General features: G+C 41.2%; 1 protein-coding gene across 1 annotated transcript; it reads right to left on the bottom strand.

Annotated features, from left to right (window-relative positions):
- Positions 1 to 27: 27 nt before the first annotated feature.
- LOC144694907 (deoxycytidine kinase 2-like) lies at positions 28 to 26,049 on the bottom strand. Its single transcript, XM_078565658.1, has 7 exons — positions 25,584 to 26,049; positions 15,530 to 15,645; positions 12,722 to 12,915; positions 8,085 to 8,232; positions 4,439 to 4,554; positions 2,651 to 2,750; positions 28 to 484 (listed from the first exon to the last, which is right to left on the bottom strand). The coding sequence occupies exons 1-7, from the start codon at positions 25,879 to 25,881 to the stop codon at positions 446 to 448; spliced, it is 1,011 nt and encodes a 336-aa protein (XP_078421784.1). The 5' UTR covers positions 25,882 to 26,049; the 3' UTR covers positions 28 to 445.
- Positions 26,050 to 26,453: the final 404 nt, after the last annotated feature.

Below are 26,453 nucleotides of genomic sequence, written 5' to 3' on the forward strand. Positions count from 1 at the left end.
CCATCAACACCATTTGCGATTTGTTAGAGTTCATTTTTGCCAAGCACCCAAAGTCACAGGAATTTCAGTCCTTCTGAAAGAAGGGATGGAACCTAGAGTGAACAATGAACAAAATCTCAGCAACCAAGTCTTCTCTTACTCTAAAACAAAAACAGAAACAGAAATACCTGGAAAAACTCAGCAGGTCCGGCAGCATCGGCGGAGAAGAGCACAGTTGACGTTTCGAATCCTGTTGAAGGGTCATGAGGACTCGAAACGTCAACTGTGCTCTTCTCCGCCGATGCTGCCAGACCTGCTGAGTTTTTCCAGGTATTTCTGTTTCTGTTTTTGTTTTGGATTTCCAGCACCCGCAGTTTTTTGTTTTTATTTCTTCTCTTACTCTACATTTTTTCCCTACGTAACAAAAAGGTTCAAAAAATTTGCACAAAAAATGGACAGGGGGTTTTCACTTTCCCAACTTCAGACAGTTCACAAAGTTCTTCACCTGGAAGGGAAGCAGAAGAGAAAATAAAACACTTCAATACATGTCAAGCTCTATTTTATGAACATGACCCTGAAATGCCACACATTAGACCAATAAACTGAGTTGCAGCCACCAATGTTCTGGACAGCTATTGGCACCAATTACCCTAATTACCACTTTGTGCCTTGTAATGCCCTTGTTACTGGTGGGGTAGCTTGGTGGGATTATGGATCATGGGAGTATGATGTATGCTATGTCCCCCATAAGCCATCCAGTGACCTGATTATTTTCCTTGAAGAGGCAGAGCATAGCCAAATTTTGAAGGATTCATGAAATATGTCAACTTTCACCACATCTCATGTTGACATGTGGGATCCTTTGTACATTGTCACACACAATCTGCGTATTCATGAATTAGAAGATTGGGGAAGTTCACTGCAGGAGCTTCCTAAGCAGTGTCGGTGTCAGCTATTGGAGTCTGGATCCATGGAAAGATAGCATTCCTGTAAAGCTTATCCTGATGCCCCAGCTATAACGCAAAAGATATTAGTTACCTGTTGACTGCAACCTCATACTGGACTGTGGCTGATGTCAAAGAAATCGCCACGGCTGTTTTTGTTTGAAATTCCCATGCCAGGAAATGGGTATGGTTGTCATTTTCATAGCCACAGACAGCACAATGTGAACAGATGGCAGTGGCTGCAGAACTCCGTGCAGTAGCCACTTATGTGAAGTCTCTCACACACGTTCCTACACTAAGGTTCTCATGGAGCTGGTGATGCTTGCATATTCTTTGGGGAGAATAATATTTGATGGGGTAGGCATCCCCCTTAAATGATGCTTCACTCACCTTTTCTCAATCATTGTGACATAGCACAGAATAGGTTATTGTGACAACCAGCGCAAGTCAGAGATCAGGCGGAGAATTTTCTCCCCGTCGGGAGGGTTTGGCAGGAGCAGCTGTGCGCCACCATTTTACGTGGGCGGGTCAATTAAGGCCCGCCCAGCGTGACGCATACCCAGAAACGCTGAGCGCTCCCTGTGCGTGCAGGGGGAGTAGGCTGAGTCGGGAACTGTGCTCTTTTGCGCGCATAAGTTTGGCTTTTAAAAATTTAAAAAGGAAAAAAAAATTTCAGACACGTCCCCCCATATATGGCAGTGTCTATGAATTTTATTTAAAATTTTTATTAAAGTTTGAAAACCTTCACGAAACCTCATCCCACCTGTGGCAGCTCAGTTAATTATTTTAATTGGTATTTAAATGGCCTTAATTGGCCTTTGACAGTTCAGCGGACATGCAGCCGACTCTGGTGCACCCCCACCGAACTGAAGGTCTGAATGACCCACGGTGAAGCCCCCGCTCGCCAACCCGAAGATTCTGGCCTAGGTATTCTGTGTTGACTCACTGACCTTCTGACTCCCCAGAGTCAGACTACCTTCTGTAAAGCACAAGTCAGGAGCATAATGGAATACTCTATATTTGCCTGGATGAGTGGCACTCCAACGATACCCAAGAAGCTCAACGCCATCGAGGACAAAGCAGCCCACTTGATTGGCACCCATCCACCACCTGAAATATTAACTCCCTCAAACAGCAAACAGTGGCTGCAGTGTCTATCAACTACAAGGTGTATTGCAGCAATTCATCTAGACTACTTCAAGAGCTGGAACTCCCCTCCTAACACCACCATGGGTGTACCTACACCACATGGGCTGCAGCAGTTCAAGAAAGCAGCTCACCACTTATCTTCCCGAGGATAATTAGGGATGGGCATCAAATGCTGGCCTACCCAACAATGCTGAACTCACATCATGTGAAAGAATTTTTAAAAAGCACTCCCAAACCTGCAATCTCTACCTCCGAGAATGACAATAGCAGCAGACGCATGGGAAATCCATCATCTGCAGGTTTCCCTTCAAGTCACACACCATCCTGACTTAGAAATATATCATAATTCCTTCATCGTTCCTAGATCAAAATCCTGGAATGTCCTATCTAACAGCACTGTGGGAGTCCCTTCACCATTAGATTGCAGCAGTTCAAGAAGGTGGCTCGCCACCATTTTCTCAAGGTCAGCTGGGGATGAGCAATATGTGCTCCCTTTGCCAGCGATGCTCACGTCCCACGAATGAAAAAAGAAGAAAAATGAACAAAAAAAAAGGTAAGGAGAAAGAACAACACTGTACTTGTTTGAAAAGCTTTTCTTGTCTTGATTTATCATCTTCAAAATCTTCATTGACATCCAATACTAACACTGGAATGTTCTTCAGATTTTCAAAGTGCAGTCTATTGAAAATGAGGAAAAAGGAGTTAAATCCTCATCCAAAAAAAAACATTTTCTCCAAATGTTGTTTTATATCTTCTTGCCTTCCACTCATTGTAATTTCTTTATGTTGCACAAGACAAACTAACCAAAAAAGCTTGCTTCAGGTTCTCAGCTAATATCATTTTACAAGAACATAGGAAACAAAAGAGCTCTCCAGAGGAAAAGTATTTCCACTAACTTGCCCTCTCCTATTGGGTAATGCCTGCCCTATGCTTCTGCTTACATCTGATAATATGGCTGACATGAAGATCTAAACAAAACAGCTTGTTAACATAAAGGGTGGAATTTTACAGCCTCCACCCCCCACACCACACCCCCCCAAACCCAGGAACAGGCTGACAGGCCATGCCTGTTGTTTACCCACTTACACTGATGCTTTACCTGCAGCAGGGGAAGCATTGGGCAGTCCGTCTGCCTTTTGGTCAATTAATGGCCAGTTAAGGGCCTCCTCCCACCACTGCACGAAGTGTCCACTGGCAGCCCTTTAGCTGGTACCTGGCGTCTATGTAATCTCCCCACACCCCCACGTTCCTACCCCAGCCCTCCTGAACCTGGTCCCACAGCCTCCTCATCAGAGCCTGCCAGACTGGCCCCAACTGAAGACACCCACTTAATTTCTCATCCAGCTTCTTTGACAATCATTGTTGGGGGCAGGGTCCCAGAAGTGGTTACCGCTCCCAGTGGTGCTGCAGGCCAATAAATGATGGTCGCTCTGCGGCGATTCAGCGTCCCAGCCAAATGGAGGGGGACTCACGTCGACTTTTCGGCTGAGGGTGTGGGCCACTGCCCATGCATAAATTTCCAGCTGTAGGTTCTTTTTATGGAAAACAATATCTGGCAATAAAGTTGCATTCTTTATATAAAGGATTTTAAATGAATAGAACACTATGGAAAAGGATTCTGATTGCAAGAAATTGAGGAAAACTCAATTTTTACCATAGTCATAGTTTTGCATCTCCCATGCAAGTCAGGACCTACTAGACTACATTTCCTTTTGATTGCGTAGTTTTGATCTCCTTGTTTAAGGAAAGATACACTTGCATTGGAAGCAGTTCAGAGAAGGTTCACTAGGCTGATTCCTGTGCTGAAGAGGCTGTCTTATGGGGAAAGGTTGAGCAGGTTGGGTCTGTACTCACTGGAGTTTAGACACATATTGGCAAACAAAAAAAAAAGTCAACATGAGGAAACTTTTTTCTTTACACAGCAAGTTGTTGTGATCTGGAACGCATTCTCTGAAAGGATGGCGGTAACAGAGTCAATTATAACATTCCAAGGAGGAATGGCTAAATACTTAAAGAGAAAAAAATTACAGGACTAAGAGGAAACAGCAGAGGAGTGGGACTGGTTAAACAGATCTACTAACAGCTGGCATAGGGATGATGGGCTGATTAGTCTCCTTGTGTACTGTATCATTTGATGATCTGATCTATATGGAGATCTGGGCATTAGGTCGTATGTTTGCAGTCTCAGTTGTGTAATGGTGCTTTAAGAGGGGCAAGGCAGAAAACAGTAAAAAAAAACAAGAATTAATTAGGCAAAGAAAAAAGCAGATAGGCATCCCATTTAGAGCACCCGACACTGGATTTGACAATTCGTCATGAAATTAAATTCAAAGAGCTGAAGAATTTGAAACAATAATATCACTTACTCTGTGCAGTGTTTCACAAGCCAGTTTTCATGTCGTGAATGCAGCTGTTGAAGGTAACCCAGTTGAATTTCCTTCTCTTCATCTCTCCCCCTTTGTTGCAGTCTTTCTAAACATTTCTGTGGAAAAATAATCAACAGTTCTTGCAAAACCTTATAGAGGCAGATAATACTTCAACTAACATTTAACCCCATCACCGATTAGTTAGATATTGGCCAGAATTTTTCCTGCGTCAGGTGGGCTTGGTGGGAGCGGGCAGTCGCAGAGCCGACCAATTGGCCAATTAAGGCCCGCCTAGCGTAAGGCGCAAGTGTGCAGGTTGTGGAGGGAGAGGAGGGAGAGTCAGGGCCAGCGCTATTTCGTGCATGTCCGCGAAAGAGCGCTTCAATCTCCCTGGGGCACGGAGCTGCCTCGGGGAAATTGAAGCGCTTTTGAAAAACATAAATAAATGTAATAAAAATTTATTGAACCATGTCCCCGCATGTGACTGTGTCACATGAGATGGGACATGTTTTTACTTTTCTGAAAACCTTTTATTTCATTCATAAAAGCTTTAGGAAACCTCATCCTGCTCATGGATGAGGTTTCCTAAAAAACGTAAAGGCCGCTTGGCCTTTTAGCCTGCCCGCTGACCGTAAGGTTCAATGGGCAGCGTAAATTTGAAATTAATTACCTAGTTAATGATCTTAATAGGCCTTTCATTTATCGGCGGGTGCGCAGCCAATTCTGGCATGTGCCCGCTGAACAAAACATCGCGATGACGTCAGGACCTACGTCCCGATGTCATTGCACCTCATGTTACGCGCTGACATGTTGGGCCTGCCCCTGCACACCAACTGAAAAATCCTGGCCATAGTAACAATTCCCTTTGGTCAAAAATTACATCACTCTGAAGGACAAAACTGTGCACTAAAGTTTTTGCAAGAAAAGTCTCTTCTAAGTGTAAGCAAATGTGATCAGAACCTTTTGGTCATTCTATTAATTTTGTGCTTGGTCAAATGAGGAACACTTTGCATTGGTCAATCTTGAGCTTTATTTCAGTTATTTTCAAGTATTTCTCAAAATATCTCGCTGCATTCTCATTTTTAATGTGTTGCTAACTTCAGTGTGTTACGAGGCTATGCGCCTTTATTTTTGAAAACATGATTTTTCAGCTTTCAACTGACCAGAAATTTTGCAATTTGAACTGAGACCAAGCAAACTGCTTAAAATGCAAGGCCGCATTCCAAGGTGAAGGTGAGAAACCAACGAATCACCCTCAGGGAACTGTGAAGAGAGACACATTTCCTATAATCCAGGCAACCCATTGAAATTCACAACTGTCAAAGGAAAATACATTAAAAAATTGAAAGTACTGGGTATTGAAACAATGGCTGCCATAGACAGGCACACCCAAAACCTCTTGGAAGTACACAATGGGTGAAGTATTTCAAGGCAAGGCTGCCAGCCACTAGAGAGAGATTGCAAGTGATACAGGCGGTGTCAAGAACATCTTCAGCAGAGGAAACAAGCTGATGGCTGCTCTCTCACTCTCTCTGTTTTGGAATAAGAGTGTCGCACGGTTCAAGAAGCTAACTCTACCAGAAACCTACCAGTGAACCGAGATCTCATAACAATTGCAACATCTTCCACACATCTGACTGCACCCAAGAAACAGCTAACTTAAATCAGTCACAACATTTAAAATCTATGTCTCAAGGACAAAGGGCACTTAACTGTACATTCTTTTACCTTTTTCAATTGGACTCTAACTCCCCTTATTTCTGATACCTACGTGTGTGTGTGTGTGTGTGTGTGTGTGTGCCCCCAAATGATTGCACGAGGGCCAAATGCTTGACGTCACGTTTGTATTATTTTTCTCGTGTTTCGTGGTTAATAAATTGCTCTTTGACTCCAGAAATCCTTGTCTGATTGGCTCCTCATTGCTCACAGCTTAAATAGTTAAATACATTCCAATTTGGAAAAAGGCATATCCTTGTAAAAAGGAAATGTAAACCTTTGTTGTGACCAACCGAGAAGGTTGAATGGAGGGGAGCCAGTTCACCCCTTCTCACCTGGTCATAATAAATGTCATTCATAAATGTGAGGATTTTGTAGCTGATTTTAAAGACCAGCCCATTTATGTAAACAAGAAGCAACAGAGGTTAATACATTATGCGTTGATCCCTTGAAAAACATCACTCAACAGATTCCCCCACTGCGAGAAAACATTTCCTGCACAGCTTTCCTATTTTTTAGTCAAATTTTTATCCAGTGCCATACATTACGCTGGATTCTTAAGGTTTTCTGCTTAATCAAAATCATACAGAACTTTATCTAAAACCTTAAAGTATTTCAAGAATTGTGTTTTTCGTTACCTAAAGCATTCTGAAAGTTCAAGTAAAATGTGCTGTAAGAAATTCTGCAGTTCACTTTAACTGTAACATCTCAAAGGAATAAGGAAGTTTGTCAGGCATTAATCTCTTTCTTGTATATTTATTTCCATATACTCATAAACGGTTTCCATTACATAGGAGTACATAGAACTTAGAGCATGGAAATTTGGGGTTTATGCTCCATTACAGCCTCCTTCCACCCTACTTCACCTAACCCTATCAGCATAAACTTCTATTCCTTTTTCCTTTGAACCTATGCAACTTTTCCTTAAACATCTAGGCTATTCACCTGAGCTACTTCATGTGGTAGCAAGTTCCATGATCTAAATAGTCTCTGGTAAGATGTTTCTCCTGAATTCCTTACAGAATTTATTATGGTTATCTTATCCATATGACACCAAGTTTGAGGTTCCCCCTCCATAAGGAGAAACATTTTCTCCACATTTGCCCATCAAACACCTTCCTAATTTTAAAGACCTCTCTTAGGTAACCCCTTGGCCTTCTAATTTCTAGAGAAGAGTCCCAACCTAATAGGTATAACCTTTTATTTCTGGTGGTATTTTGGTAAACCTTGTTTGCACCTTCTCTACTGTCACTTTACCCTTTTTGTAATATGGAGAGCAGAACAGTGCACAGTACACTTAAGTGTTTCCCATCTAAGTCTTGTACAAAGGGTAGCTAATATGTTTGTTGCTGCCTAGTGAATAAGGGTGACAACCTACAAGCACAAATAGCCATGTGGAGTTTTATGTAGTGGCAATAACAGGAAGGTGGCTAAAATGGTGAGGACTAGGTGCTTAATATTCAAAGGTGCAACGTGTTCACAAAGGATAGGGAAGGAAAAAGGCAAGATGAAGTTGCAATACTGATTAGGAAAGATATCGTCGTGTCGGAAAGAGAGGGTGTACTTGAGGGGGCACGGACAGAATGCATTTGGTTGGCTAGAGTTGAAAAACAAAGAAGGGTATGATCACACTTGAAAGGAAACTGAGTCTGATTACCACCTGAACTGTTTGATCAAAAAGTCAAGAATTAGCAAAGATATTCTGAGGAACAATGCTTCATTGAAGATCAAATCTTTCACTTGAAAATGTAATTTTGTGTAAAATGGACTTGCTGCATCAAATTTCCTTTACAGAAATGTGGGAAATGCCAAGTAGAAGGTGAGACGTAACTTCTTAGTGCACAGCATCATTTGATTAGTTCTGCACGATTAAAATATTAAGATCTAAATCTATTGGTCAGCTGTTGTTAAACTTCAACACATGAGTTACCTCAGGAGATGCTTGAAGATAGATGATTCCCTTCAACGCTATTCGGCTGCCAAATTGATTGAGAAGATAAGTGTGCCAGTCCTGGTAGATCGTCCATTCGGTCTCATTTAAGCACCCCAATTCATATAGGTTGGAAGCAAATATATACCTACATAGATAGCCACAAATATAACTCAATTCAATTTATCTGATCTTTAAACAACTGGAGAAATTTTTAGTTCTACTGTAGAGCTTTTGCAAATTTATAGCTTATTTTTGGTCAAATGGTAATGTAAGCAGATCAAAGCTATGATTCTATACTGAGTTTGAATTTGGACAGCAGGTTGCGGCCTTGAAGGTTTCTCCATTGTTCAGTGACTTTATTCACTGAGCAACTTAGAAATACAATTTGTAAAAGTTCAGCTTCAATCTCCTGTCAGGGTTAGCTGATTTACGTTGTGGCAACATTAAGGTTACTAGAAGCAATATCAATTACACCAAGGCTAGGGAGAGGGAAAAAAGTGGACCACAATTCTATTTTCTCTTCAATACACACTAGAAAATGCACATTTTGGATGCTGAGGGCAGGGTCAGTTTTGGCTGGAATGCCTCCCTGACTAAATCTTCTTACAAATCATAGTGTTGAGGCTCATACATGAAAAATAGTTAACTTGGTTAAGTACCAGAGGACAATTGTGTCATGGAACCATACTTCATGAAAGAAGTTAAGGAGAGGAAAGAAAAACTGGCAGAGAAAAAGAACCTCACAGTCATCTTAACTCTTACTGAATTTTTGATTTTGTCAGGGACTGTGTATATTTCATTACAGATGCTGATGTTCAAAAGTATATTAATATAAAGTTGTGCTGTTATGGTGTACTAAATTGGCAGCGGCCGCAAGATGCTAATTTTGACAATCCGAAGGGAGGAAGCAAGTGGAGGTCAGTCCCATCTTTCACAGGGAGAACCAAAAAAGACATCTCCCTGCAGAAGGATCAAGTGCAGCATTGCCAGAGATATGAGAGTAGGTTTCATGCTCCAGTATCCTACTTAAAATCTGCAGCACCCATAAATAGGAGGAAGAAAAAACTAACTCAAATAAGTGAGAGAAAAATTAATACAATTAATGTTACATACAAAACAGATGGCAATCAATAAATAGTCAAATGAATGCTGTCAGAAACTTAGGAGTACGTTTTTTTTCCCCCGTGGTACCCAAGATTTGAATCTAGTTCAGACTGATTAAATGAAACTATTCTGTCTGCTGCAAAATGAGATGAGACCGTGTTTTTTTCATTCCTTCATGGGATGTGAACGTTGCTGGCAAGACCAGCGTTTGTTGCCCATCCCTCATTGCCTTTGAGGTGGTGGTGAGCAGCCTTCTTGAACCACTACAGTCCATCTGGTGCAGGTACACCCACAGTGCTGTTAGGAAAGGTGTTCCAGAATTTTGACCCAGCCATTGTTAAAGAAGCGATAGAATTCCAAGGCAGTATGGCAGCTTGGAGGGGAACATGCAGGTGGTAGTGTTCCTATGCATCTGCTGCCCTCGCCCTTCTAGGTGGTAGAGTTTGCAGCTGTCAAAGGATGCTTGATGAGTTTCTCCAGTGCATCTTGTGATGGTACACACTACTGCCAATGTGCGTCAGTGATGGAGGGAATGAATGTTTAAGGTGGTGGATGGGACGCTGAGCAAGCAGGCTGCTTTGTCCTGGATGGTGTCAAGCTCAAGGGTTGTTTAAGTTGCATTCATCCAGGCAAGTGGGGAGTATTCCATCACACTCCTGACTTGTGTATTGTAGATGGTGGACAGACTTTGGAGAGTCAGGAGGTGAGTTATTTGCTGCAGGATTCCCAGCCTCTAACCAACTCTTGTAGCCACAGTATTTATATGGCTAGTCTAGCTAAGTTTCTGGTCAATGGTAACCCCCAGGATGTTGATGGCGGGGTTTCAGTGATGGTAATGCCACTGAATGTCAATGGGAGATGGTTAGAGTCTTCTTTGTTGGAGATGGTCATTGCTTGGCACTTGTGTGGCGTGAATGTTACTTGCCACTTATCAGCCCAAGCCTGAATGTTGCCCAGGTTTTGCTGCATATGGCCATGAACTGCTTCAGTATCTGAGGAGTCATGAATTGCATTGAACATTGTGCAATCATCAGTGAACATCCCCACTTCTAACATTATGATGTAGAAAAGATCATTGATGAAACAACTGAAGATGGTTGGGCCCGAGGAACTCCTGCAGTGATGTCCTGGGGCTACGATGATTGAACTCCAACAACCACAACCATCTTCCTTTATGCTAGTTATGTCTCCAAACAGTGGAGAGTTTTCCTGATTCCCACTGACTCCAGTTTTGCTAGGGATCCTTGATGCCGCACTCGATCAAATGCTGCGTTGAGATCAAGGGCAGTCACTTTCGCCTCACCTCGAGTTCAGCTCTTTTGTCCATTGTTGGACCAAGGCTGTAATGAAGTCAGAACCAAGTGACCCTGGCAGAACCCAAACTGACCATCGGCGAGCAGGTTAAGGCTTTGTAAGTGCTTGATAACACTGTCAAAGATACCATCTGTCACTTTGCTGATGTTCAAGAGTGGACCGATGGGACGGTAATTGGCCAGATTGGAATAGTCCTACTTTTTGTAGACAGGAAATACCTGGACAATTTTCCATATTTCCATACTGGAACAGCTTGGCTAAGGGTGTGGCTAGTTCTGGAGCACAAGTCTTCAGTACTGTTGCCGGGATGTTGACATTGTCCACAGGTTTTTCGGTGTGAATTGCCTTCAGCCTTTTCTTAATATCACATGGAGTGAGGGAGTGAATCGAATTGGCTGAAGACTGGCATTGGTGAGAAGACCTCAGGAGGAGGCTGAGATGGATCATCCACCCAGCACCTTAGGTTGAAGTGACTGCAAATGCTTCAGTCTTGACTTTTGCATCGATATGCTGGTCTCCACCATCACTGAGGATGAGGATGTTTATGGAGCTTCCTCCAGTTAGTTGTTTAATTGTTCACTACCATTGGTGACTGGGTATGGCAGGATTCTTTGATCTGATCCGTTGGCTGTGGGATCACTCAGATCCAGCGCATGCTGCTTATGCTGTTTGGCATGCATGTAGTCCTGTGTTGCAGCTTCACCAGGTTGGCAACTCATTTTTAAGTATGCCTGGTGCTGCTTCTAGCTGCCATGCTCTCCTGAACTCCTCATTGAATCAGGGTTGATCGCCTGGCTTGATGGCAATGGTAGTGTGGGGGATATGCTGGGCTATGAGGTTACAGATTGTAGTTGAACACAATTCTGCTGCTCTAGTTGGCCTATGGCACTGCATGGATGCCCAGTTTTGAGCTGTTGTTCTGTTCTGAATCTATCCCATTTCGCACGATGGTAGTGCCACACAACACAATGGAAGGTATTGTCAGTGTGAAGACGGGATTTCATCTCCACAAGGACTGTGCTGTGGTCACCCCTACCAATACAGTCACAGACAGATGCATCTGTGACGATAGATTGGGGAGGGTGAGGTCGCTGGTTCCATCACCACCTGCCACAGGCCCAGCCTGGCAGATATATCCTTTAGGGCTTGTCCAGCAGTGGTGCTACCAAGCCACTTTCAGTTTTGGGCACTGAAGTCCCCCACCAAGAGTAAATTCTGTGTCCTTGTTACCCTCAGTGTTTCTTCCAAGTGGTGTTCAATGTGGAGGAATACTATTTTATCAGCTGAGGGGGGATGGTAGGTGGTAACCAGCAGGAGGTTTCCCTGTCCATGTTTGACCAGATGCCATGAAAATTCATGGGGTTCAAAGTCAATGGTGAGGACTCCCAGGGAAAATCTTTCCCAACTGTATACCACTGTGCCACCACCTCTGGCGAGTCTGTCCTCTGCAGGTGTTTGCGACATTGTCTGTAAGTTATGATTCAGTGATTATATGTCTGGATATTGTTTAACTAGTCTGTGGGACAGCTCTCCCAATTGTGGCACAAGTCCCCATCAGTTCGCAAGAAGGACTTTGCAGGTCAACTAGGCTAGACTGGCTGGTGCCTAGGTCGATGTTGGATGGTAGTCCAGTTTTATTCCTTTATAATGTAGCGGATTGGTAAAACTGAGTGGCTTCCTAGACCATTTCAGAGGGTAGTTAAGAGTCAACCACACTAAATGGGTCTGGAGTTACATGTAGGCCAGACCAGGTAAGGATGGCAGATTTACATCCCAAAAGGACTTAAGTGAACCAGTTGGGTTTTTATGATTATCTGTTAGTTCCATGGTAACCATTTCTAAGACTAGCTTTTAATTCCAGATTGATTAATTAATTCAATTTAATTCCACTAGCTGCCGTGGTGGGATTTGAACCAGTCTTCCCATAGAATTAGCCTGGGCCTCTGGATTATCAATCCAGTAATATTACCACTATACTACCACGCCTGTGAACCTAGTGGGCACAAGTGAAAATTCAAAACAATCCATAATTAACCATTTCACGCAGGAAGGTCATAATAATAGTTGGAATGAGAAACAGAAAGGTTGCACTGGTGCAGTAAGGGGTATTCTGCTGAAATTGATTGTGATTGAACTTTTGCATTTCTCACTCACTTCACCTTGCTGAACACAAAAAAAGATGGTGTTAAGAGTCAACACTGCAGCTATGTTGTTACCTATCACTATAGACTGATCTTTCAAATATCTGCACTGGCTCTTCTGCCTTTTGTAGTCTTGGGGATACTGGTGCCAAAAGGGCCTTGATTCGGCTCATGCAGGAGTATGACTGAAAGGTGTAAGACCACCGGTGGGGGTCCTGATAAAGCATCTGAAGTAGGTTACCAACACTCTGCTGTGTGGACGACAGCTCCTGGGGAATAACAAACATTTGTTACTAAAAACTGTGAACACTGAAGAACAAAATACAACAGAAAATATTGCAAATTCACAGCTGTTGAGTTAGCAGTAGAGACAGGTCAGTGCCTTAGGATGAGGTTAAAGGTGAATTTCACCTGAAATGTTAGCCCATTTTTCTCTTTCAGGTACTGACTGACTTGCCATATTCTTATTTGTTTATTTTAGACAATAATTTCCTTTTAACTTTGTTTTTTTCAACAACTGTAAAGTGAAAAACCTGGCCTCTCCAACATTGAGGACATCCTATAGCACTTTGCAGCCAATTAAGTGCTTATTAAGCATACTACTGTTGTAACCTAAGCAAAGGTTACAGTCAATTTTCACACAGCAACGTCATACAAACAAAGTGGAACAAATGACCACGTAACCTTTTTTTGACACTTTTGTTGAGGGATAAATGTCAGAAGGCCACCAGGAGAACTCCACTGCTTTTCTCCAAAATAGTGCCACGGGGTATTTTACATCCACTTACAGGGCAGATGGGGTCTCTGTTAAACTCACTTGAGAGGCTGTGCTTCCAACAGTGCCACATTCCCTCAGTTCCATACTTGAGATTCAGCTTAGATTATGAGAGATGTGCTAGGAAGCAAGCTTGTTGCCACTCTGCCAAGTTGACACCAAGTATTGACTGCTAGCTTATGTTTTTATTTCATTTTTGTTTACTATTTAACAAACAGATTAAGAAGGGTAGCAACCACAGCAGTGGTGTTTTTTCCTTTTGTAATTTTATTCACACTTCTTGGTTCATTATTTAAATTGTTTAAATTACCCTTTAAATCAGAGCACTCAATAATCATTGCTTTATGACACACTGAATGATTGGGACTAATTTTAAAACACAATTCCTGCTGAGAATTTTATAGTATGCCATGTTATTTAGAAATCAATAATCTTTGTGGAAATTCCTCCACATATTTCAATTTGCCTCAGATCTGTTCATATTTTCAGACAACTTGCATGTTTTTATATTTTATATATATTATATACATATATATATATATATACATATATTTTCCTCCAGCACAAATGTTGACATAAATGTAATGTGAATATTAAATTGTTTCATGCCACCAACCTACTCATTCATATTCACAACCAGAAGACAATATTCACCCTTTAATGTTTCACTGCTAAGAAATTTCTGATTTTTTTTTATCTTCTTGCTGTTCATCTTTCAAAGCACATTGCAGGACTACCACAACTAATTAAAGCAATCAGGGTTTTACAGAGGAGTCAATTTGCTGTACAAGTTGCCAAGTTAAAACATTTGAGCAAGAATGTAATTTTGTGCAATTTAGTTGCTCAACATAGCTATTGCAAATTTGGGCAATGATTGTATTCTGTATTTATGACCTCCGTAATACAATGTTAAAATGGCTGTGCTATCTGGGGTGGCTATACTAAGGTCTAACAGTATCATGAAAGAAACAGAATTGGATACAAGATAGCATATGAACTTTACACACCTAATCTGAATGGGGTCAGCCAATTTTTTTAAATGGTTCCAAGAAATTAATTGGAATTCTTTGCTTGATTCATCATGTGAAGCATTTTGCGATATGTTGAGATAACAAGGCATTATATAAATTCATCTCTCTGTACGGTTTAACATTTGGGTTACTTGATTTTATCACAAGCACAAATCATAAGAAGCCCTAAAAGGTATGAACGTCTCACCCAAAAAATGACACATCTGGCAGTGCAGCACTCCCTCAGGACTGACCTGGCATGTCAGCTCAGATTTTGTGCTCTATGGAATGGGACTTCAACTTACAACTTTCTGACTCAAAGGCAAGAGTGCTACCATTGAACCACAATCTAGCAAAAAGGAGCAACTTTCAATCATAGGAACTTTTGGATTTCTTTGTATCGGAGATCAACAATGATGCCAAAAAAGCATTCCGACCCATTTGGTTAAAAAAAGGTCAATCTCACCTCAGTTAGAGATAATTCTGGGGGGGGGGGCATGGCTTCTCAGCAACTCCTGCAGCTGATGACAACCTCAAACACAATTAATAGCATCCAGTCTTCAGAATGCAAGATATTATTTTAGTCAATAGCATTTTATTTTTTGACTCTTCTTCGATTCTGCCAACAAATGATGTCTATGCACTGACTCGAGGTCCGCATTGCTTCAGGAGGAAGCCTGGCCAAGATTCCAATTTATAGCTGGAGTCGAGGTAAAATGTATGGGTCTCAAGAAAAAAAATATTTTTCATGTCACAGGGCTTATTTTTATGAAATGCATGGGTAGGAAAAATGCACACCAGAGAGGTGAGGCAGCTGAGTGAAAAGTAGTATCAAATTCAACAGGCAACTATTTTGGTTTAACAAGCAGAGAACAGTGGTATTTTGCTAAATGGCTCCACTCAATTTGGATTTCAAGTGAAAGATTTTGGATTTCTTTTGGTAAACTGGTTATGAAAAAGAACCTTCTAATCACCAGACTTACGACTCAATGAATCAGTTATACCAGGTCTAACTCTAAATATTGTACTGAATAGAGACATACCAGCTCATGCTTCATTTGTTCACTTTTCATCACATTGTATGAATTTGATACCTACCTCACTGCAGCTGGAGGCTGGAATGTTGCACCATTTGGCTATGGGCTCTCGAATAATTTCCCATTGGTTACTGGCCATCTGCTCCAATAGCTCAGCAAACGTGGATTTCCCTACAGCTAAATAAAAGCAGAAAACATTTTTGAGTCTTATGGAAGTATAAATAGCGTCATCAAGAAGTGTTTAATAGCTTTGGTCTTCATTTTGAAAACCATTCTAGATAATCATACCAGTTCTTCCTGGTGGGCGAAAATCAAAGGTCACAGACCTGAAATGTTAACTGTTTATCCCTCCACAGATGCTGCTACACCTGCTGAGTATTTCAAACATTTTCTGGATTTATATTAGCCAAAATCACTTGCTTAGTAATTGCTTTTTCAGATACATTGCAGCTAACCTTTCCATGAAATGCAGCAGCCAACTTTAGAAATTGTAGCTGAAGCTGATCCACCTGCTGGGCTGAATGTGCTGATATATCGACTGCTAACTCTAGAAATGCTAACAGCAGCTAACAATTACTGTGAAGTTTTAAAATTATTTACCACCTTTCTATTCAACAGTCATCATACAATAAATATTTGGCCTGTGTTGGTGTGAAGTAGGTTTAGCATCAAGTAGATTCAAACACAAGCACAGAGTAATTGCAATTTAAGTTAAATGAATTAAAAGAAATTCAGAATTTCAGTTGCAGTAACAGGGCACCTAGAGGGAATGGTTTCACATTGCTTCAGCTCTTGATGGATGAGCTGTTCCTTTGTCAAGACTGAGAACAAACTGATTCAACCAGAGAGGGTGGATGAATTGAGTGGCAAGGGAGTGTCTTTTATGCTTAATGAAAATCACAACTAATTTGATCTATCAAAACAGCTGGATTCTGATAGCAAAACAGCCTTTGAAATACAGTTTTGCCTCTGAGAAGCATCTGTGAGACACAACTATTTTTTCCCTCAAACACTAGGCCAGCAGACTCCATAAGGACCATATTCAAGAAAATACTGATGGCCATTTGCAGCATTTGTCAAATGCTATGTCAGCACTCTCCTGATTAAATTGTGTCATCAATTTAAGAATCTGATAACATACATTGCTTATTTCCAGCACGTGGGCATGCATAGTGACCGTTTATCCAAATGCTTACATATGTTAATCATCTTTGTATAGCTCTCAAGACTGATTTTTATCAATAGGCGGTTCAGCACGTGTGTTTTCATTAGTGTACAGAGTGTCCCTAACCTGACAGCTGTTTTTCCAATAGTAAAACAGCAAGGCCAGTAACCCATTTTCTCAACTTGTGAGAAGAACTTCGTGCGGGAGCTTCTCAAAGCATTAGGCGAGTGCGCTCAGGAGTCAGATGAGCTCATGAGTTTTACTGTCACTGTCATACTGATTTGCAATGGATACCACTCTGCTTCAATCTAAAAGGCTGAATCTCTAAGGCTGAAAAGTCCTCTGGTCATGATGGCCTGCATCCTAGGGTCTTAAAAGTAGTGGCTGCAGAGATAGTGGATGCATTGGTCATAATCTTCCAAAGTTCCCTAGATTCTGGAAAGGTCCCAACTGATTGGAAAACTGCTGGAACACCGCTGTTCAAGAAAGGAGAAAGACAGAAAACAAAAAACTATAGTTAGCCAGCTAGCCTAATGTTTGTCATTGAGAAAATGCTGGAAACCATTATTAAAGAGGCAGTAGCAGGACATTTCGAAAATTGCAATACAATCATGCACAGTCAACATGGTTTTGTGAAAGGCAAATCATGCTTGACAAATTTATTAAGAGCTCCTTGAGGATGTAATAAACAGGATGGTTAAAGGGGAACAAGCAGATGTAGTGTATTTGGATTTCCAAAAGGCATTTGGTAAGGTGCCACATAAAAGGTTACTACACAAGATAAGAGTTTATGGTATTGGGGGTGACATACCAGCATAGATAGAGGACTGGCTAACTAACAGGAAACAGTCAGGATAAATGGGTCATTTCTGGGATAGCAAACTAACAATTGAAGTGCCACTGGGATCATGCTGGGCCTTAACTATTTATGACCTATATTAATGACTTAGAAAGTCTTGTGGTGCAGTGGGTAGTGTCGCTGCCTCTGAGCCAGAAGCTCTCGGTTTAAGCCTCATTCCAGGACTTGATGGCCAAGGTTCATAGCACAGCCAAACAGGTTGAGTATCAACTTGTAAATCCTTCCAGCATATACAATGGCAGGCTGCAAGAGCGGGAGAGATACCAGATACTGGGTCAGCCATGTGATGGAAAGAATGATGATTAATGACTTGGATGAAGGAACTGTAGCCAAATTTGCTGATATGAAGGAGGAGAGCACATTGTGAGGAGGATACAAAGAGTGTGAAAAGGGACATAGATAGGTTAAGTGAGTGGGCAAAAATTTGGCACATGGAGTATGTTTTGGGAAGATGTGAGTTTGTCCACTTTGGCAGGAAGAATAGAAAAGCAGAATATTTTTTAAATGGAGAGGCTGCAGAATGCTGCATTACAGAGGGATCTAGGTGTCCTTGTACATGAATCACAAAAGGTCAGCATGCATTTAGGAAGGCAAACAGAACAGTGGCCTTTAAAATGGGGATGGGGTATAAAAGTAAGGAAGTCTCGCTACAATTGTACAGGGCATTGGTGAGACTTCACCTTGAGTACTGAGTACAGCTTTGGTCACCTTAAGGGGAGACATACTTGCATTGGAAGCAATTCAGAGAAGGTTCACTAGGCTGATTTCTCGGTTGAGGGATTTGGCTTATGAGGAAAGGTTGAGTAGGTTGGGCCTATATGCATTGGAGTTTAAGAGAATAAGAGGTGATCTTATTGAAACATAAGATTCTGCGAGGGCTTGACAGGGGGGAAATCTAGAACTAGGGGTCAGATTTCAAAATAAGGGGTCTCCCATGTAAGATAGAGATGAGGAGGAATTTCTTCTGTCAGAGGGTTGTTAGTGTTTAGAATTCTCTTCCCCAGCGAGCAGTGGAGGTTGGGTCATTGTAGGCTAAGTTAGACAGATCTTTGATTGACAAGGGAGTCAAGGGTTATGGGAGGTTGGCAGGAAAGTGGATGTTATTGATGGCGGAGTAGGCTTGAAGGGCCAAATGGCCTACTCCTGTTCCTATTTATGATGTTCATATATTATTACTTGATGTACTCACAAGTGCACTTTCCAGTAGAAGTCACTTGTACTTATTCAATGCATAAAATGTATGAAACTTTGTTTCAGTTACATTTCAAAACTTTAAAAAAGTACAGAGTACTGCAGCTTTTAGTAATCCCTCTTGTATCAGTCCATCTTTTCAAAGCACTGAATTAGCATTGTTATGATCCCAGCTGATGTTAAAACTGGACAAGTCAGATCTCAGGGTGAAACCTGGTTTGGTAGATCCTAACTTTATTTTTGAGGTCAGTTACTGAACACATTCACAAGAGTCTGCCAGTATACTTTTAACACAAAGAATAAAATGTTTATTAAACAAGAAGAAACAAATTATATTATACTAGCCAAAAAAGGTTGGAATGATTTCAATACAGATACTAGAAAATGATTCAAACACACACTATTCCTTTTATGCCAACAACCCTTACAGACACAAAACCCCAGTCAAGATTTACCACTGTCTCTTGCGCAAGTTAGCTCAGTTTCAGTTTTCATCCAGTGGACTGCTAAGCCTTCAATAGATGCTTTTCTGCAGCTGGTATCTCTCCCTGAGACACCCAAAAACTACAAAGTAAACTCACTATTACTCAACTTCAGAACAAACAGATGAGCTCCCTAAGCTCAGTTCCCCAACAGGCCTGCAGGATTTCTTATTAGAGAGATTAGTCCTTCTGCCTGCACTCTCTGGTATACACACACTAACTGACCATCCTTGTGTTTCTCTGTCTGTGTCTCTCTGGACATCTGTCGCTAAAACTTCACTGAACTGCTAACCCATCTCTTCACTTCAAGAGTTGTAAAACCTCATTAAAAATGTATGTATACAAAAAAGGCTCCAGATTTCCCAGCACCCAGCTCACAAAAACCTCTAAATGAAAGTAAAACCAAGTTTCACCTTTCTTAACACCCAAATACAAAATATAAATTGAATTTACAGCAAAACATTGTTCTAACGGTATGCCAGAATCTGATTCAAGTCACCAAAAGGTATTCTAACAGAAAATTTGAAGTCAATGGTAACCCATTGGCTGGAGTCACACCTAGCACAAAGGGAGATGACTGTGGTTGTTGGAGGCCAGTCATCTCGGCCCCAGGACATCACTGCAGAAGTTCCTAGGCCCAAACTTCTTCAGCTGTTTCACCAATGACCTTCCTTCCATCATAAGATCAGAGGTGGGGCTGTTCGCTGATGACTGTACAATGTTGACTAGCATTTCCGACTCCTCAGATACTGAAGCAGTCCATGTCCATATCCAACATTCAGGTTTGTGCTGATAAGTGACAAGTAACATTTGTGCCACACAAGTGCCAGGCAGTGACCATCTCCAACAAGAGAGAGAATCTAACCATCTTTCCTTGACATTCAATGGCATTACCATCACTGAATCCCCCACTATCAACATCTTGGGGGTTACCATTGACCAGAAACTGAACTGGACCAGCCATATAAATACTGTGGCTACAGGTGCAGGTCAGAAGCTCCAACACTTAAGGAGCTCAACACCATCCAGGACAAAGAAGCCCACTTTACTTGCACCCAGTCCATCAGATTTAACATTCACTCCATTACCAGTGCACAGTGGCAGCAGTGTGTACCATATACAAGATGGGCTGAAGTGTCTCACCCAGACACCTTCAATAGCACTTTCCAAACCTACAACCTCTACCACCTAGAAGGACAAGGGCAGCAGGCACATGGGAACACCACCACCTGAGAGTTCCCCTTCAAGTCACACACCATCCTGACTTGGAAATATATCACCGTTCCTTCACTGTTGCTGGGTCAAAATCCTGGGATTCCCTTCCTAACAGCACTGTGGGTGTACCTACACTTGAACTGCAGTTGTTCAAGACAGCTCACCACCGCCTTCTCAAGGGCAACTAAGGATGGGCAATAAATGCTGGCCTAGCCAGTGACGCTCACATCTCATGACAAATTAAAAAAACAAAACAGGGCCTTATAATTATTTACATATGTTCTTCAAGAACATGATCTATTTTTCCACTAGGCACGCTTTACTAGGCACACTCACAATTTGCCTTTTCAATCCCTGTTCTAATTTCTACCTTTGATCTCCACACATATACTAGTACAATCTGCAGATGTCATTTTGCTCTGCTTTGCACTATATATGTGATGCCCAGAGAAGGATAAAGGGATTAACAATTTTCTAGGTTATCTGCCTGAAATGAACAACCTCTTTCAATCACACACACTGCTGATGTGTACATATAGATGGAAGGACTGCAGAATTTGGGAACACGAAGAAGGGTTGAGAGTTTTACAAAACAAAATGTTGGGACATCTGTGGGCAGGGACCACTATGATGAGCACTATCTGAAGCCTTGAATAAAGAAAGTCTTCCTAAAAACTGATGTTTTCTACTTTTGTTAATTTACCAATCATACTACATACAAACTTTCTTCTTCACTCCACCTCCACCTATTTTCCACCATATGTTTCTGCCGAACCACATGGCTGTAAAACTTCAGCCCAATGATAGAGAGCAAAAAAAATTGAGATACAATAACCAATGGAGTTCTTCATTAATTTCAAACTTAAAAATGAATAATTTATTTTTTTTAAAGATGAGAATTAATCCCAATTCACCTTTAGTTGTAATGACATTCTCCAGCCTCCCAAAAAATATAAAAATGAAAGCAGACCTTTGTTTCCAAAGACCACAGTATCAATAACAACTTGCAACTTTAACAAAGAAAAATATTCAAAAGCACTGCACAGTGTGATTATAAAATGGACACTGAAGCGAGGACAAAAATAAAGACATAAAGAGGAGTGATCAAAAGCTTAGTTAACAAGGTGGATTTTAAAGTAGGAGAGTGAGGTAGAGGAGGCGAGGGGCTTTGGGAGGAAATTCCAGAGCTTGCGATTTATGTGGCTGACGGTACGGTCATTAATATATGTGGAGTTTGGGGAAAGATGTACAAGAAGTCAGAGCTTTAAGCACAGAGCTGGGTGTGAATTAGATAAATCTGCCAAACGGAACAGCTTTCTAAACAGAGTGACAACAGGAATTTGTTGAGAATGGGAATTCACTGATATGTCATGGGTAAGTGGTACAATAATGTATTTTTATCAAACTGAAATTTAACCTTGTTTGCTAACTTCAAGAAACTGCAAGTTAGTGGCAGTTAACAGTCAATCAGCTGGAAGTGGGTCCCTGACTAGTTATTAATTTTGGCTGGAAGTTGACTTATTTGGACAGTTATCTGCAAAAGCACATGGCTTTAAACACTGAGTTTGGTGAGAGTTGGTTGGATATGCTAAACAGAATGATGACAGGAATTTGGTGAGAGAAGGAATTCAGCACTGAGGTGAAGGAGGTGCTATGTAATTTAAACTAACAGACAAAAGTAAATAAGTAAATGTATAAATACCAGAGTGCTTAATTAGATCTCAGGGGATAAAATTAAGTTCACTAAACAGAGAGTAACAAAAAAGTGATCTGAATGCATCAGATAAAAATTTGATATAAGCAAGAAATACATCAGACTATTGAAACACTAAACTAAGACGACATTATATAATCGCATAAGAGGCAGATACGCACACATACATGTGTGTATGTGTATATAAAAAAAATATAAATGTTGTAAAGAACATATATTTTTACTTCTGTTGGACTGTGGATTAAAATTACCAATGGCAGCAGTTTGAAAGACATGTCCACTGGAACAGTGTGAGGGATATATACAATGTTGCTATCTTGGAACAGAGTGTGCCATGAAAGACAGGGTGGTGCCAAGGAGGAGTCTAGTCTAATGGGAAACTGCCTGGCAACAACATTTTAATTGGCTCCTGACCAGGGTTTGAGAGAGAGAGCAGTGCAGCACAATAGCTCCTAGCCTGAAAGGAAAAAGACCTAAAACCTCTCTCCTGTGCGTGTAAGATCCCAGTAATCCTACTATAACAGCGAGCTGGCTTTTTCTCCTCATATCTCCATAACCTGCTCTTTCTCTCTCTGAAAACCCCTGTCAAGAGGAAAATCACTATTAGAGACATTGAAAGGCAAGTAAGTGCTCAACCATTGAACTAAAGGCTGAAAATGCCGGAAGGCCACCTTGTGTCATCAACAAAGAACTGAAAGGAATTTGGGAGACATTGATTAAAATCAACCCATTGAATCAACTCCAGAATCAGTGCTATTGAACTGTTTTATCCCACCCTTAAAATCCATGTTTTGTATGTCTTGTGTGTCTGTATGTATATGTATAGGGATTTAAGAAGTGGTAGAGTTTAGGTTGTAGAGTTAGAAATTAGCAGTCCATACTTCTTTCTTTTGCCACTGGTTAAAGACAATCTGTTCAACAAACAGTTATTTACTAATTAAGTTTACAAACCTAGTGCTTGTATTCTGTTAACCTAAATTAAACAATTAGGTGGGTTGATCAAACTTTTTCACATTTATCGCGGCTCGAGGAGCAGTGGGGCTTGCTATTTCAGCGCACTATCCCCAGTGAGTTGTGACAACATACATACATGCATAGTATTATGCCACAGCAGATGGTAAAGGCCAAGTTGTCAAATCCCAGAGGGAAACTTGAAACAACTGTTATAACCCAGTTATGCAATTTGTATGTTTTATGCAGGCTTTGAATTCGGTGGTAATAAGGCCAAGTCTCAAGAGGTTTTTTTAGAAAACTAAACATTTATTAATACAGGAAAGATTGTAAGCACATACATGTATCTACAAAATTAATACTATAATAACTACAAAATTCCCCTAGATAATCTGACTCTCAGCTAGGCCTGCGATAAGGCAAAAGTGAAACACATATGTAAACAGACCCATGGCAAAGCACACCCTGGGCAGTTGCATTCAAAATGAATTTCTTTCAGCTCTGGATCCTTGGAGACAGACTTGAGGCTTACAGGTTGAGGGCTTTAGATCTTAGAATCCCTGCTCCTTTATCCAACAGCCTTCTCTTCCTTTATACATTTTTTCCTCTTTGAATGCAAATTATCATTATCACCAGTTTTTTAAAAACTTTAAATCTTCCAACAACAAAACCCCTTTCATAATACCCACTTTACTAGTAAGCTTTGAAAAAAAATAAACACATTGGGAGGGATTTTCCGCATCCACCCGCCGCTGGGATCTTCTGGTCCCACCGCAAGTCAATGAACTTCTGGCTGAGGCGCTGCCTCGCCCGCGGCTGGTCCCCCCTACAACAGGGCTGGAAAATCCCGGCCTTTGTTTCTAAGCTTCATCTGGTTAGGTGTAATATTTCACCCGCTCTTTTGAATGGTCTATTTAAAAACGTAAATTGCACCCTTTACACCTCACGTTCCATTTTTCTATGTCTATCTAATTACAATTTCAAGCCTACTTCCCTTCTATACATCAAAGCCTCTAGACCAGCTGGCTTTAATCCAATTAAGACACACACACACAGACACCACTAAACTCTATTTTAAAATAATTTCCAATAACATTATCAACATTATTATATCTTCTTGGCAATAGTAAATGCAATAAGACTTTTAAGAAAAACATGGAGACAGCTTAGACCCACTGTCTGGAATTCCTATGAGAACTCCATGAGCCTTCATGGATGACCATATGTTGCAGAAAGTAGCTCCAGATGTTCAAGTTAAACTCAGGATTTCTGAGCTTGAGGAGTGGCTGAAGTCACTGTAGGGCATAAAGCAGTCTGAGAATTTCCCAGTGTGCATGCTCCAGGAGGCTGCAGCTATTGACTTCAGTGAATAGTAACTAGGTGTCCATCAGGCAGGTTAGGAAGAGCAGAGAGTGCAGGAATCCTCTGGGAGTGTGCAACTCTGAAATCAGTTTTCATTGAGGGCAATGACAGTTTGATGAGTGTAGTCTAGAACACACCTACGGCACTGTGGGGAAAATGACTGCACAGCCAAGTGTAGAAATGCAGTGGGCATAGGGGATTCAATACTCAGGAAGATGGACTGTTTCTGTAACTGCCGACATGAATCGTGCATAATGGTCCATTACCCTGACATCAAGGTAACAACAATGAATAGGTGCAGAATATTTTGCAGGTGTACACCTTTGTGTAGGAAAATGGTTAAGGTCTTACAGACAGAATTTCGGGAGACAGGGAGGATTTGAAAGAGCAGGACCTCAATGGTATCCAGGGGCTAAACTGCTTAACCTTTTTGACAATCACGTCAGTAAGCAGGATTAGACCTTTAAAAAGATGATAACAGAATCACAAGAATTGTTACCAGTGCAGGAGGCAATTTGACCCATCCTGTCTGCACCGGCTCTCCAAATATGCAACTCACGTAGTATCATTCCCTGCCTTCTTTCCACAACCCTGCACTTTCTTCCTTAGCTGTACATTGTAGTTTATAAAAGCTAACGTAGAACCATAGAATTACACAATCTGCATTAATTATTATTTCAAATTGAGAAACTAAGGTGAATTGGCAAGGATTGAAACACTGGACACCACAAAGGAACAAACGAAAACAACACAATCTGGAAATAGGGATTACATGATTAAAGTTTGTTTTTAAAAACAGGGAAGGTTGTAAATGGCTGAGGAATTACGTAAATCATGTTTGTTATACAAGTACGGCCTTGGGAAAGATGGGATGAAAGAAAACCGTGCAATATGCATTCAACACAACAACACGTGGACAAGAGGAATGCTGCTTTGCATGGTATAGTTTGCACTTTGATAAGAAATTCTGTAACCATCCCAAAAGATTTTAATATTTGAAATCAGCTTAGAATAGTAGAAAATAAGTTTTACATGACATTTCTGGAGTTATTTTTCAACCAAAAATACTTGTGCATTATTCTCTCCAACCAGGGTGAAATATTTACGTTCACAATCCACGCCATATTCATACTGTTGCAAATAATTTCATTTTATTTCGAATTTGCGAAGCCCTACCGATATTTCCCTCCACTGAGATCCTGGTAACACTCTCACTTTTATTGTGATTCTCAGCCGCAGAACAAACACGTTTGCGGGTAGGTTCCGTTCCCATCATCAGCTCAATGTTATTGCATCCCTTCCAGTCACGCTTGGCGGTGGAGATCAGCCTCCTTTCCGGGGCTTGCAAATAATTCCCGACACAGAGAAAATAACTCAGCAGGCGGCGATCAATCAGATCTCTGGATGGCATTCGGCAGTGGGGAAGTTTCGTGCGTCCAATGATCCCTCTTACAACTGGGAAGAGCACAGCCATTTCAACAGCGCTTTGTAAAGTATTGACACATACATCGTGCTGTGGCTCTGCTTCCCGACTGCGTGTGTCTGTTGCACCACCGACTCTCCCCACTGCACAGAGCCTGTTCACAACACCCCAGCCCCCATTCTCTCACGTTGCTTCCTTTCTGCTGGAAGCAATCTTTTCAGATTTGCTGAAGCAGTTCCGGGTTGATGTCAGCGCTTAGACCTTTTATTTCGCAGCCGCCCTTTTCAATTGAGGAAGAGGTTGGATTGCATCCAAAAAAAAACGACTGTAAATATCTAAAGGCGTATTTGTCCAGACTCAAAGCAATCTAATTTAATCTATATTTGCGCTGCGACATGTGCAGATACCGAATCGCTGCAGCGCCTCCTCGCTTATTTGGAGCAACCCTGTAAAATGTGATCATCATGTGATTTCCGTGTTGCTCAGGCAGAAACTCAAATAAAACCTACTGCTTCAAGCCCAAATGATAAAATGTAGAGATCTTGACAGCAAAGATCATTAAGAATGTCTGAAAATCCAGTGTTTACACACTAAAGTAGGTGAATCATTCATGGCTGCGATTA

The sequence above is a fragment of the Cetorhinus maximus genome, chromosome 20, assembly GCF_964194155.1.
Source record: "Cetorhinus maximus chromosome 20, sCetMax3.hap1.1, whole genome shotgun sequence".
Lineage (NCBI taxonomy): Eukaryota > Metazoa > Chordata > Chondrichthyes > Lamniformes > Cetorhinidae > Cetorhinus > Cetorhinus maximus.